Here is a 14,967-nt window from a genome sequence, read left to right on the forward strand (position 1 = left end):
ACAGGCATCCTTGAGAGCAGCGATGCGGCTGTCCTTGGAAGCAACACGCTGACCGTCTGTTAACAAATTAGCCTCTTTAACCTTCCATAAATCCCCTGAAACCCAGGGTGCTGTGCTGAAGGCTAGAACAGGAGGTGGACCAGTCAGCCTATTTATTTTCCTGCCTAGAGATATTTTTTTTCTCAAAAATTACTTTCGCCCCGTAACTGTGGACAGAGGCAGCAATGCCTGACTAAAAAAATGAACAAAACTCCCTTCTCCCCAGTTACCCCTGTCCTGAAAACACTTTGAGAGAGACAATCACACTCTAGAGCCAAAGGTACTCCTGAGACAGCCCAAGATGGATGGGTGATCAATTTGGCTTAAGGGTAACTTTAAAGCACAGTGTCAGTGTAGACTTTCAGGAAAATGGTTGTTGCTAATCATCGAGAAATGCAGGCATTAAAAAGCTATTATTGAATTTAAATTAATAAGCATAGAGCTACCTATTGTGAATTGCTCTGCATCAACCACTCTGCAGCCCACAGCTTCTCTAAGCTGTCTGTAAACTCACTCTGTGGGCCTTAAGCACATTCTCAGTGGAGTGGTGAATCTCGGTCAACCCTCACTTAGGAAAGACTTCTAAGAAAGAAACTTCAGATTACTGAACCTTGCCTTAGCACCCTTGCTATTTCTGTGGTGTGCTGTGGACTTTGTTTCTCTAAAATCTTATGTTTTATGCTGTAGATTTACATGGGTTTAAAAAAGAGGCAAAACCTCAGATTTTTCTGTTTATTATAATACTAATGAAATATATATTTGTTTCAGTTACCTTTGCATATAAAATTGAAATATGTAATAAGCCAGCAGGCCAGGCAAAAATGTAGATTATTTAAGCTCTACTTCTGTAATAATAGCAACTCAATGAGCTGCAACATGTACAAATAAATGCTTCAGTCTTACTGCTGTATAAATAGTTGTATTATAGAGTGAAAATCACCCCAACTCTCAAAATCAACCTGAGAACCACTCATGCCTTAAAAATCAAAAAAGAAGCCAAATGGCATACAATTCCTGTGCTGGGCAGAGTTATACATTTCACTTTAAGAGAAAAAATAGTCTATCTTGGTCAAAAGTGAGGTATTAATCACAATCCTTGCAGCCAGTCCATTTAATGTGACCTTTCATTTTGGAATTTATAATTTGGAGATAATATGCTTTTGCAATCTCCTCCTTTCTTCCCAGGCAAGTGACATTCTGAGACAGTCACTGGGGAAGATGGGATGGAGATGCATCATCACCAAAACTGAAAAATAATGTAAATATTTAGACATGAGGTTTTTTTTTTCATTTTTTTCATTTGTATTTTCATAGGCACATGCTCTGCATCCAGTTTTTACAGCCAAGACATTTTCAGAGGCAGTCTTAATATGTGATTATTACAATTAATTTCAACAAAAAGCATCCTGGGAGGAAGTTACATGAAGTCTCTGAAGAGGGATATGAAAAACCTCTGATGCTGATATTTCATTGGACTTCTGGGGAATTTTTTAATTTGTTTGGCTTGGATTTCTTTTTCCTTTTCTTTTTTTTTTTATTTTTGCAAAGAAAGGTTTGAGAGTGAATATTTAAAACATATTTTAAGAAAAAACATTCATAAAGTAAGAAATATACCTTCTATAAATCTAACTGAATTTTCAACTTAGGCCAGAGAAGTCCACTATGGTCTCTGAACTCTCAGCATAGTCTTTTTTAAGCCTTAAGATTTTGTGTCTTGCAGTCTGTGCTGTCTCCATACCAAAATACCTGCCAAGCCTTCTGTTCCTCTTATTGCTTTGTCATATATTACACCACCAGAAAGCATCTGGGCTTGGGCATGGTCCCTTTTAGTAGGAGAAATAACATGAAAGAACAGAAGAGTAGAACACAAAAAGCAATCCAAACACACACATGCACACAAAACAAAGCAAACAAAAACCAACCATCCAATCAACCAAAAAACCCAAAAAAGTCTGAAAAACCCAGACCACCAAAAGAGGCCCTCCTAACAAAATTAAACTGACAAAAACCACTCCACCAGCCCCCAAAAAAATTTCCAAAAATCCAGCCAAATCCACTTCTGTACCATAGAGGGAAGGGAGAAGAATGTGAAATACCACCAAAAACTGAGACGTGTCTGGGGTCCTTACAGATGTCACAGCAAACTGTTTGGACACATTATTTTCGTGGCTTGTACTATCTGGACTAATGCATTGACACTGGACCAGCATTCCATATTAAAATAAAAAACCAATCACATGGAAATGTTTATTTGTTTGTTCATATTTTTTACATCATGTGGAAAATCTTATGCTTTTAAGCACAAACCACTTTAATTTTAAATTTTACACAGCAACCACATAAGAAAAAAGAGAAAGGAGACCTCTCAGCACCAGTCCCAAAATTTTTCTTTATGAACAAAAACTCCATCTGGCCTCCAATTTACCTCACAGTGTCTGGTTTGCATCTGCAACTGAATGCTGCAGTTAATGCTAAAGGAAGTCTTCACCTGAAGGCAGACTGTGATACCATGACTGTGTAGGGGTGTGTGTATATGTCACAAAATACCTGATTCCAGAGTCCTCCTCTGTGTAAAAGTGGGATTATCTGCTAGACCAGAGTCTGAAAGGCAGGAGACAATGGGTTTAGTGGGAAAAGATCAAGCAAGTAAAAAATGAGTCTTGCCACAGCTGTCACACCGGCTGTTTCAAATGCACATTGGCAAGTGAGACCCTCAAGACTACAATTTGTTATGTATCCTTACCTGCACAGAAAACAAATACTGGTGTTTCTCACACATTCTAGTATAACCACTATTTTGTTATGTGGAAATAAAATATTATAAATCTGTTCTGTAGAATTAATAATTAAACTTTTTTTCACATGACTTCATTTTTTCTGCTGTAATGAACTTACTTTACCAACCTTGAAATCTGGATTGCAACTACAAAGAATGTCACACTTCAGCAAGTGACAGCAGCCTAGTTCAGGGTAACATTAGCAATACTATAGTGAAATATTACAAGAGAGACCATTTAAAGTTTATAAAATGTAACAGAATATATTAGAGAGACATGTGGGCTTAATTTTCCATTCATGTAGATGTAATTCCTTAGACCTCCAGGTCTCATCTAAAAGTGTGTGCAAAAAGAACCAGGCCAATATACTCCACAGAGCAACACACAGATTTGGGATTTGACTACCAGACTATAAATAGATTATAGTGTACTTAGGCTTCAATTCAGTTCCAGAAAGATTTTAATCTCTGCTGTCAATGGAGGCTGAGATGAACCCTGACTCTTGAAATCATGTTTGCTTTTTGCAAATTAACCTCTGTTACAAAATAAATAGAAAATAGGACATTTGTAAATGCACTCCTGTACACATAAGCTTGTATGAAAAAATGTCAGACAACTCAATTTCCATTAGCTGTTATTAAATATTGAGACATTATTATGGGACACAGGCTGATTACATGATCAATGAGTAATGATAACAAATAATTATTCATTATCTGAAATGTTAAATGAAGATCAATACCCATAGTGGTTTCAATAAGAGGTTCATACCATTTGAACTGAAGGAATCTTCTGATCTCAAAAGCACATAAACCAGGGGGTATCTGTTGCATTTAGCCTAATTACTTCATTATGAGTGACATAAGAACTGGGGACAAAATCTACATATGACCTGAAAAGTACTCAGGTTCTTAGATACCTCAAGCAGCTTAACTGCTTAGAGGGGAAAGTATTTGCTTATGGCATGAACACACATTCACACCTGTTGTTGGAATGGTTTCCAGTAACAGAACCAGTTTATCAGAGTAAGTGTTAATACTTTATTCCTTTTTCTGCTAATCCCATTTTCTGTTTTATTTTAACTGACTGCAAGATTGCTGCAAAGTTTAGAGCCCTGTTGGGCTTTAAAGCTTATATCAGTTTTCAGCATTTTTATAACTACAGCTCACATTGTATTGGTTATTCTAAGAGTCTGCTTGAAACCCCTTTGGTTCAGCAGAGCACTGACCTGTTGCTGAAGTACTGTCAATAGAAAGGTTTTGTTGAAGAAAAAGACAATGTATTAATAACTGTAATCCCTGTTGAATGCATATTCAAATAAATAGATCATATAGAAGCAAAGATTAGAATCACAGAACCACAAAATTGGAAGAGGCCTTTTAGACCATTTAGTCCAGCTGTCAGCCCAGCACTGCCCTTGTAACCCTTGAACCACTAAACCACATCCCCCAGTGCCAGATCCAGGTGCCTCTTAAACACTTCCAGGGATGGTGACTCCACCACCTCTCTGGGAAGCCCATTCCAATGCCTGACCACCCAGGCAGCAAAAGGATTTTTTCTAATATCAAATTTGAATTGTTCCTGCCTCAGCTTAAGGCCATTTCCTCTCATTCCCTCATGGCAGGCACAGAAGAAAAGGCTGGCCCACACCTCACGACTCCCTCCTTTCAGGAGCTGTGGAGAGTGATGAGGTCCCACATGAGTCTCCTCAAGAGCAAACACTCCCAGCTCCCTCAGTCATTCCCCAGAAGAGGTTCTCTAGTCCTTTTTGCCCTTTGTTGGACACACACCAGTATCTCCTTGTCCTTTTCAAACTGGGGGGGGCAGAAGTGGATGCAGCACTCGAGGTGCGGCCTCACCAGTGCTGAGAACAGGGGGAGAATCTCTTCCCTGGTGCTGCTGGCCACACTTTTCCTGACACAGGCCAGGGGCCATTGGCTCCTTGGCCACCTGGGGTCATGCTGGCTCATGCTCAGCCACAATGAACCAGCACTCCCAGGTCCTTCTCCATTGGGCCGCTTTCCAACTCCTCCATCCCGGCCTGTAGCACTGCAGGGGTTTTTTGTGGCCGAAGTGCAGTGCCTGGCATTTGGCCTTGTTGAACCTCATGACATTTGAAACAATGCACTAAGGGATCTGTTTAAAAGCTACAGATATTAATGTGGAGGCAACTTTTTTTTCCACTCTGTACCAAAAATTAATTCAGTTTAAATTTTTATGGCACTCTTGAAAGAGGTAGGGCTCAGTTTCATTTTAACTATGGGCCTGTTGTGGCTCATAGTACAGCTCCCAGCAGCCCAGCTGAGCCCCAAATCATCAAACTGAAATTCAAGCTTCAAGTTGAGCCTCTAAATTACACTAAAGATTAAACCCCTTTGAAAAGAGGGGCTACTCCTCTGTTGCAGTTTCTGGCCTAGCTCATCTTCTGAACCTCCCTCTGGGACTGAAGGTTGTGGAAAAGACCCACGGCTACTCCTGTTCCTGTTCCTGAGTTTGCAATGCTGAGTCCCACCTAACAAAGCCCTGCCTTACTTCCAGTAGTGATTCTCAATCTATCCCTCTCATTCTTTGGTCTCCAAAGACCCCTGGATTCCTTGCATGTATATTACCTGCACTGTATGAGGTGTGCTACCCTTGCCAGCTACAGCATTCATCTTACCACTGTATCAAAGCACAGACTTTTATCTATGTGGGACTATTACATATGTTCCCTGGGGTGGCATGAACTCAATGCAACACACTGGTTTGGAGGATATTGAATTTATTTCCCATGATGGAAGAGGTCTTATATCTCACTTGGGGTTTTATGGTACCACTGTACCCCAGACTGATGAGGTCATTTCTGTAAGAAGAATCTCATTGCAAGAACATTTGAAATAAAAGAAATGAAAGTAGTTTTTAAGAGCAATAACATTTTAATTCAACCATTTAAATCTAATGTTCCCAGTACTGAGACCCTTACCCCGTATTTCTACTAAAGTCAGTTTGGGGGGGTTTCATTTGTAGAATACAAACCCCCAATCATACCCAAACATAAAATCAGATTATTTAGTCTTGATGGAGGAGAAAAAGTATGAAAAAAGACCCTGCTTTGCTTTTTTATGAAGTAAGTAAACATGTGATGAGAGTTGTCAATTGAAGTACCATGTCACCACTGATGACAAGAGTGGATCCTTTGCCAGTGCCTGCAAATGCAGCCCACCTGCCATTCTATGGCCTTGGTGTGGTTCCATTCATTTCCTTAATGCCCAAGCCAGAGAAATGGGACTTTGTGGACTGATAAAAATCTAATAAGGAATAACTAGGCAGGTTCTGTATGGTGACAGCATAATCTTCCAGCCAAGAATATTAAGTATCCTGTGCTTTATGTGTAGTAGTTTAATACCCCCCATACCTTCCCTAAGTAGTCTTAATTGGCCTTAAAATCAAGGTACCCAAATTGATGAGCCTCTTGTGAAATGCCTGGTCTACATTATTTTGCAGCAAAAATGCCAAAAAGTTCTCTGCATGTTCTCAAAGTACTGTACAACTGGTTAGTATCTTCAGCATCAGTCTTTCTGCTGATTAAAGGTCCTGTGCTGAGAAATTCCCTCTTCCCCACAGATGTGTTTTATAATATTTAGCACTCAGTGCTTTACACTATCAAAGCATTGTACGCATGCTATCTAATATCTCCTAATTAACTCATACATCTCCTATTAAAAAAGCATCCAAAATTAATGACATATGGTATCGCTGGCTTTTGTACAACACATGCAAACGCAGCTTTCGGGTTTTACAAGAAACGTGGGTAAGCTGAGATTCCTTTCTGAAATCTGACAAACACTTTGCTGTATCCGACTTGCAACAGAGAGGAAATGAACAGCGATGCAAATTGGACCTTCACAATTTTAGATCTGTGACTGAATGCGCACACAAACACCAGCACGGGCGAGGGCTTCAGAGCCAACAGTTTTGGTCCCTTAATGAGGTGCACATCAATTGCACGCATTTCCCACAGACTTTGCTCTCAAGATCTGTAGAATGCATGAGAAACAAGTAAAGTCTGTCATTTTGGTATCCATCAAAGCTGTCTTCCATGTGAGGAAGTGGCTAATTTGTCATTTCACACTCAAAAAGGCGTGAAAGGCAAAACGGAGGGAGGTTAGATGGAACAGAGGAGAGGGGGGGCTGTGACTCAGCCATGAGAGGAGACAGTAGGCCTGATTTTGAGCTTGTGTTTGTTGCTGCATATCAGGAATAAAATCAATTGAATAATACTGATGTAAAGCAGACAAGGATGAGGCCAGTATTTCTTGCTTATGTGTAAAACTTTACATTATTAAACCCAAAATATAAACCAAGGAACAAGGAACGCTTTACAAATGAAATTATGGTATACAGCAAATTTCTAACTTACAAGTTTTATTTACACGTGGACATCTCTTATTTAATTATAATAAAAGTATTAATTCCAACAATGCAAATTTTCAACTTAAAAATACATAACACCTTTGAGAAAAAATCCCAAAGAATACACACATCTGAGGAATGTCAGCTCTGTGTCAAGAGCACTGGTCTCAGCCACTACATATTTCCCTCATCGTCTTTCATTTTAGCCTTGTTGTTGTCTTTTTTCTTTTCCTCTGCGTAAAACAAAGCCAGCAAAGGGCCAGAGAAACAGTCAGAGTCAAACCTTTAGAGGCATAGAAGAGGTGCAGGCAGGAGTCCCATTATTTGTTAATAGGATTTGTGCACATACCTCCCATGGACCACTTAGGAAATTTACTCCCAAGCATCTCGGTGGCAATTTCAATTAGAGTCAGCATTTCATTTCAGCAGATGGACTGCAAACTGGTGGCTACTCAAACACTAACGAGTAACACTCGATAATTCCCCTCTCTTAAACTATGATTATGCTTTCTCTTTTTTATGGGCAGAATGAATGCTGTCCCTAAGCCAAAACTTAATTTGATTTTTTGCTGTGCCTCTCTGTGCTAGCAAACCCCACCCGTGTGCCTGTATACAGGCCCAGTGGGTAAATTAGGGGTATTTTTGCAGATCTGTCACACATTTCTACCATGCTTCTTATTCAGAAAGATGCCAAAGAACTGGAAGTACATCTGCCTTCCCCTGAAATGTAGCCACCTCTGGGGTGGAATGTGGCAGCAAATGTTAATATGGGAACACAAACACTAAACCCTATGTGAAAATTACAAAGGAAGTAAAGAACACAGCTCACGCAGTCTAAGGCTACCCAGAAATCAGCTAAAAGTGTACACTTTTTCTTTTTTAATGAACACATTTGAAATGATTGCCTGGTTTGCAGCACTCCAATAAGGAACATCTCATTTGGCATTGAATCCCACTGTACATTCTCACACAGATTAACAGTGATGGTAAATTTTCTGATTTCAAGAAGAAGCAGTGCTAACTCATAGGCAAGATGCACAAAACCAGAACACAGTATTTCTTTTTTTTTTTATGGAAAATGTCCTTTCTTTAAATAGCATTTACAAACTACGTCGATGGTGGCCTGGCTGGCTCGTGGTGCCTTCGGTTTCGCTTTTTTTTCATCTCCTGCACATGCTTCCACTTGGCACCACCTTTGTTCCGCTGCCGCCGCTTCTCCCGGTGCCACATCTGTTCACAGTACTCATCCAGGCTAAAGCTGGGGCTGCTGACCAGCTGGATATAGTCCTTGTACCTCAGCCGGGACTCCGTCAGCAAATCCCTCACCCGGCCCTCCTCGTCCTCCGTCTTCTGGGTGCCCTCCATCTGTCCGTTCTCGATGACGTTCAAATTCAGCTTCACGATGGTGTGCACAAAGGTGTGCTCCTGGGCTTTGCAGAAATAGGCTCCCGCGTCCCTTCTCTGCAAGCTGCGGATCAGCAGCCCGTGCTCCGTTTTAATGATCCTTTCATCAGCCTTCAGCTGTGGGGGTGGACAAGAAAAGAGCACAGGAGGTGAGTCTCACTGTCAAAATGAGATGTGTGTCAATGCTACGCTGAGGTGGAGGCACGGCCCGGCTGGCACATGGCGTGTCCCTTCCCTGTGGTACAGCTGGGACAGAAACCAGCACTTCCCTCAAGGCCTGATCCTGTTCCTAACTGCAACATCTGGATCACGGACACTCAGCATGCAGTAGCAAAAGACACATGCTGTACAGCTGACAGGACAGACAGCAACACTCATCACAGTGCAGTCAGTGAGGCTGCATTCTCCAAGGAAGGGGAGCTATTGACTGCCACTAATCCCAGCATTTTTTTAGCAGCTCTTTCTGAGGTAACTGTAATACACCCAAAATACCAGAGTGCTTGCAATGCTGAGGCCCTGTTATGATGAATATGAATACTACTACTGATCTTTACAGCGAAATGCTGTGTTTCTGATCTTCTTCAACCAAGTTTTACAAAAGGAAATTGATCCTGGCTTTGACTCACTGAGATGTGATTAAAAGCAGGCAATAAGGCTGGATGGATACAACAAAGTACAGCTCTTTTATTGCTAAGATCTGTGGAGAATAACTTTGAGAAAAATAAGACTTAAAAAAAAAAACAAACCCCAAACAAAAGAATAAGATTGCAAGTGGGAGCTGAAATCTGACAGCATAGAGATGTAATTTCATTTACGAATATAAATATTTAAAAAATGCAGGGTCTCACATGTTAGAAGTAAGGTGTACCTTAGACCAGTAAAACTGTCAGGTAAGTTATGTATCTGGTAATCTGAAAATTATTTCTAAACCAACTTAAATCAAAAAATAGCTCCCCTCCTCAAAAAAAAAAAAAAAAAAAAAAAAAAAGCAACAAAAAAGCCAAAGCCAAACCAAACCAAAAACAGGATGGGGCATTGGGCACCTAAGTATTTTTACATCTGGGAAACATAGAAGGTAAGTGATTTGCCAAAGACCATATAAAGATTAGTAGCAGAGGTGGAAGCAGAAAGCAGAGCCCTAACTCCCGACATCCAGCACCAGCATTTCCTTTGAAAATGATGCTGGTCTGTCCCAGGCTGTTCCCTCCCAGGCGTGCTGTGTTCTGCTGCCACACAGAGGCTGCAGCACAGCTGGCACCCACAGGCCTGGACTGCTGCTGGAGGCAGCCTCAGCTCTGCTGGTGGCATCACTGCCAAGGGGGAAACTCCAGCTCAAGTTTGGTAGTGGGTTTGAGAAGGGGGGCTGGGGGCAGAAAGAACCAACACAGAATCTGCAAAATTTCCCAGAGTGCACATCTGACCCTCCAGCAAACTTCAGAGGGTGAAGATCAGGGAGGCATAAAGATGACTAAATTAGATTTATTCACAGTGGGTAAGCTACACACTGTTTCTTTATGTAAAAAATCTGCACACGATTCCCTCTGCTACTCCATGGGAAAAAATTTATACATACATATGATTCTCCATCTGTTATGATTCTAACTCACTGGTACTTTATCATAATAGAGTCTCTTGGAGCAAAGGGATGGATGAGATTACCTTAGAGGGCTTTTAGCTTTACCCTTTTCTAAGTTTCTATGAAAATGACTTTGAAATCATTAAAAAAGTTTTAGAGACCATATTGAGATCACCAGAAAGAACAATACACATAGAAATAATACAACCAGAGACAGAGATTTTTGTTTCCTACTGCTTCAGTTGTAACAGTCTTCAGTAACACATGCATTAGACAGGTATGCAGGAAAGTCTTATGGATGGATGGATACAGGTCTGTGTGCTGCCACAGACAGGAGAGCAGCAGACACAAGAAATCAGCTGCTACAAAAGCAGGTCAGATTGTATCTTTGGTTGTCAGTTTCTCTGGCCAAGTATTTTTTGGCTCCTGCCCCCAGTTGTTGGTGTTGGGAGCTTTAGTTTCGCTGTTTGTAAACTGTATATAAGCATGTCTACTCAGTACCCGGAGGGTGAAATGATACAAATTTCAGGAAATTCCTGGAAAATCGATTGCCCTGACAACAGGTGCTACATGAGCACAAGTTACTTCTGATTTACCACACTGAGTTTAAACCAGATAAATTATGGTGAAGCCACATGCACAGAAGATAACAGGGGGACAAACTAGAAAAGGCTGCTCTTCTTTTGCAGAACCCACAGCACAGGGCACTAGTCCTCAATGGGATCAGCTAGTGACATTTCACTCCAATTAAATGCTCCTTTTTTACAGTAAAAACAGGAGCATAAAATTTACAAAAGAATCCACAAATAAGGAGCTGTAGGCAGAAATATGTCTAGGACAGGTGTTTCCTTGTGGTGCTGTGCTCCAGAGAGAGCAGCAGGAGCAGGGGCCAGGTGGAAGTGCTTGGAGGCCTGGCTTTTCCAAGACAACAAGGAAATCCCTTTCTTCTGCCCAGGCTTCATGTCAACATGAAGATCCACGTTTGCAAAATTGAGGGAGAAGCCTGGGAAGAAGCAGCTAACTTCCAGACATTTGGGTTTCATAAGGCACTGTGCAAAGACCACGTTCCCACATTGCCTGAGTGAAAACAGGACTGATGTCTTTGAGCTTGAGGCTTGATGCAATCTCAGCAGTAGCATCTGCCTGCCGGTGGCTCTGCCAGTATTGTAGTCTAGAGCCTCTTGACAGCTGTGCACCTCCCACACTTGGAAGGGCTCCAGCTGGCTGTTTGGGCTGGCTGGGTGCCAGTCCAAAGTGCCCTCTCCAGGGTTTTGCCTCTTTTCAGTGAAAGAAAGGCAGAATAATGGCAGATCTAGACTTGAAAAGATCACTAGACCCCCAAGTCCAGCACCCTGCTACTCATAACTATTTGCTGTTTGTGTAACAGCCATCATTTTTTAGTCATAATTGTGTTAACTGATGGAGTTGTCCCCTCCTCTGCCTTGGGATACTGCAGAGAAAGGTAAAAGTCTAAATTGGTTATGTCCCTTAATCCCAGCCCATCATGACTCCTATTTTGAATGAAGCAGTGCTCCTACAGAGTGTCCTGTGTTAACCTTGGACACTGATTTAGGGTGACTGTCACCTCCTCCTCTGTGCCTTCATTGTTCATTCCTTTCTTATCCTCTGGCAGGATAAAATTATGGCTCCGATTTCACACATATTGAGCAACACTTCATTACTGCTTTCCCCCCTCACTTCTCTTTTTGGTATCCTGTTTATGTTGTTTTACCCATAGGTTCAGAACTCCTCCTGTCTTTCCTCTCTGCTTTCCTCCCCACAGGGCTCTGGAGTTTCATAAACACCTGGCATTTCATTACTTGGTAGTAGATCTTTAACCTTTCACTTGAATGTTTAATGTGGTCTTTGGTTCCTGACCTATAGATGTAAAATGTATTTATTAAATTCTGAGGAAAGTGAGAAGATTACTTAGATAAAAGAAATTTTGCTTTGTTCAACTGTGGATTCACTGTTTCACCCCCCACCATGACAAAATCAGTAACTCTTCTAAAATATTTCTAAATAGGATTTAGCAATTCAGAAGTACACAGGCTTAGATTCATAAAAGCTTGCTGACATGTCCTTAAATTTGAGCATACAATAAAACTTTAACATGAAAGATAGCTTTGTTCCATAGGAAACAACATAAAAATCATTAAAATTGAAGCAATTGATTACCAATCGCTTTCTTTTCTTAGTGAAGTGGGAGCAGATTTTTGATGAGATAGTATCAACAAATTGTACTTTCATCTTTCATGATAAGTACATAAGTTTTCCAAAATTTACATTAACTGAATTATGGCACATGCCATAGATTCTGGCAATGCATGATAAAGGGAAAAGAACTCCATGCAAATCTAACACTTGATTTTCACAATCTGAATTTAGCAATGAAGAAAAAAAAATATTGCCAATAATGATGGCAAATCTTTAAACGATCAGTAAGTTGGAAAACAACCAAGGATTTGAAAGTGCTGTGGCACCAGGTTCAGTCAATGCTTTTTGTCCTTTGCTAATGATGTGTTTAGATAGCTCCCTCTTTACAAATAATTCACATGTCAGCTCTTTCACAGTTAAAACACTGCACCTGTCTGGGAGAAGAAAATGGCTTCAAAGCCTGCCTTTCCTCATTAATCAACATGTGAAAAAATGTTAGAGGTAAAGCTGGACTAATCATGGGTTAGCTGCAACCCCTGAACAAATTGAGAGAGGGAGAAAAGAAAATGAGGAACATTTGCAGAGAATTCACATTCATCTTTGTTTTTCTATTGTTTTCTTCATCCTCATCATTTGACTGGAAATACAGATCACTCTAGGGATTTTCTGACATTATTGTCACACATGACTGTTTCTCTTGTATGGGAAAATAATAATTTAGCTACAACACAGCTGTATAGTTAATTTTTTTTAAAACATCTTTTTTTTTAATTCACCAACAGTCTCAGGAAAAATGAAGAATGTGTTGCTGGTAAAATTAGGGACATTAGGCATTAGGGACATGCATGATTCCTATTAATTTCAAGGTGAAGTTTACTTCTTACTCTGAGACTAAACTTTAAACTCCTCCTTCCTATTACTTCTCCAATATATCCGAATCAAATCAGAAATGTCACTCAGTACAGTTACTTCTCCTCTTTCCCAATGAAACTGTCAAAAACATTAGTTTTACTTAAGACACTCAAGGTATTAGAAGAAAAAAAAGGCAATGAGTTATATAGTAAAATAAAAGAATGAAAGTATGCAAACTTAGGCTGCAGAATTAATATCTTTTTTTTTTCCTTTTTCCCAACTCTCTTGACCTTCTTTTTCATTGACCTAAAGATTCAAACACCAAATTACACTCCCCTGACAGAAGATACTAGTGGAAATTCAGTCCTTGCTATGTGTCTTCTGCCTGACTCAGCCATCATCCAACTTTTGGATTTCAGGGCTGGCACTGAATCTGTGGCTTTTTTTCTTACAACTCTGCTAGACCAGATGTTTGTAACAAAGTTCCCATCATGATGCAAAAACCTCCAGATGCAAAAAGATACTGAAACTTATCACTTGGATAAATTGAAAAAAATGCCTAAAATGTGGAATGAAACAACATCTCCCTGCTCTGATGAGGGAGCTAGGTTACAATGTTGTGCCTTGGAATATGTCCTGCACAAAAGTGGGTCTGGCTCTTGTATCTACCAAAATATCAGACGGTCCTTAAGTTTGGTCCATCAGGAAAACACAATTTGAGCTGTGGGGCAGGAATGTGGAAAGGATGAGAATTGCTGAAGGAGAAACTGGAATGCCCCCAGGCATTTTGGTGGATTTATTTTCACCACCAGCTATAAGCAGAGCAGAAAGAAGAAAGTTAAAAGTGATCTGCACCTATTTTGTCACTTTAGACCATATGGTTTGTTCTGTCCCCTGCTGCTGAGGTGGCAGCTTGGCAGATCAGGAGCCACAGGGGACTGAGAGTGAAATGCAGCCTAAAGCAGAGGGGCTGAAGCTTTTCAGAGCAACGAGGCACCAAAACTAATGCCTTTGTAGGGAGCCATGCATTTGCTTTTTGCAGTCCTGACGCTTGTTATGTACATAAAATAACACAGGACTTTTTTTGAGAAATAACTAGTATCTGTTTAAAGCTTCAGAGAGCTTCAGCAGTTCAAGACACTACGAACAGATGACGTCCCCAGAGTTTTTTATGAACTCCAGGCACTGAAACACTCTCCGTCATCCCAGTGAGTAACGCTGCACGCACAGGAACAAACACGATCAATTGCGTGAGCAACACTAACCACAAAAGCACTAGATATTTGACTCCTGACCTTAAAACAGCCCTAAACTACAGGGAAATGTACTCCCACTGGCAGCAAAATGACCTGGTGACAGCTTCTGTACCACAGGAGATCCTGTCCCTCCCTGCAGGTTGCTCTGCCTGGAAGTCACATTCTGAACCATGACCTTAAGGGTGAAATGTCGGGGACATCCTGCTGCGCCAAATGCTTCCCATCTAGTCTGGATTTTGCCCTTTCCCTTCCCTCAGGAAGCTGCACTGCATGTCTGGGACAGTGCAAAGCCATCTCTTTGTAAAGCCAAGTTTAAAGACTTGCTAAGACATTACAGCTCCAGCCCTGGAACTAAAAGTCCGTAACCTAAGTTCCAGGTGCGTGGAGTCATTTGCAAAGCATGGTATCGTCATCACAATAAGTTACACTGCTAAGACATGCACCAAAAGAATGCACAGTGTTATTTGAGAAATCTGCTGCAGGAAGGGTGACAGAGAGAGCAGAAAATATAATT

The 14,967-nt window shown here is 40.8% G+C and overlaps 1 protein-coding gene across 3 annotated transcripts in view; it reads right to left on the reverse strand.

Moving 5' to 3' along the window:
* Positions 1-2,248: 2,248 nt before the first annotated feature.
* Positions 2,249-14,967, reverse strand: part of SEMA3D (semaphorin 3D) — a 141,303-nt gene continuing 128,584 nt past the window's right edge. For all 3 annotated transcript variants that reach the window (XM_054630795.2, XM_054630793.2, XM_077179196.1), the window contains one exon: positions 2,249-8,729. In XM_054630795.2, the coding sequence (XP_054486770.1) occupies positions 8,316-8,729 (414 nt within the window). In that variant the 3' untranslated portion in view covers positions 2,249-8,315. The remainder of the gene's footprint in view (positions 8,730-14,967) is intronic.

The sequence above is a fragment of the Agelaius phoeniceus genome, chromosome 5 (genome assembly GCF_051311805.1).
Source record: "Agelaius phoeniceus isolate bAgePho1 chromosome 5, bAgePho1.hap1, whole genome shotgun sequence".
Classification (NCBI taxonomy): domain Eukaryota; kingdom Metazoa; phylum Chordata; class Aves; order Passeriformes; family Icteridae; genus Agelaius; species Agelaius phoeniceus.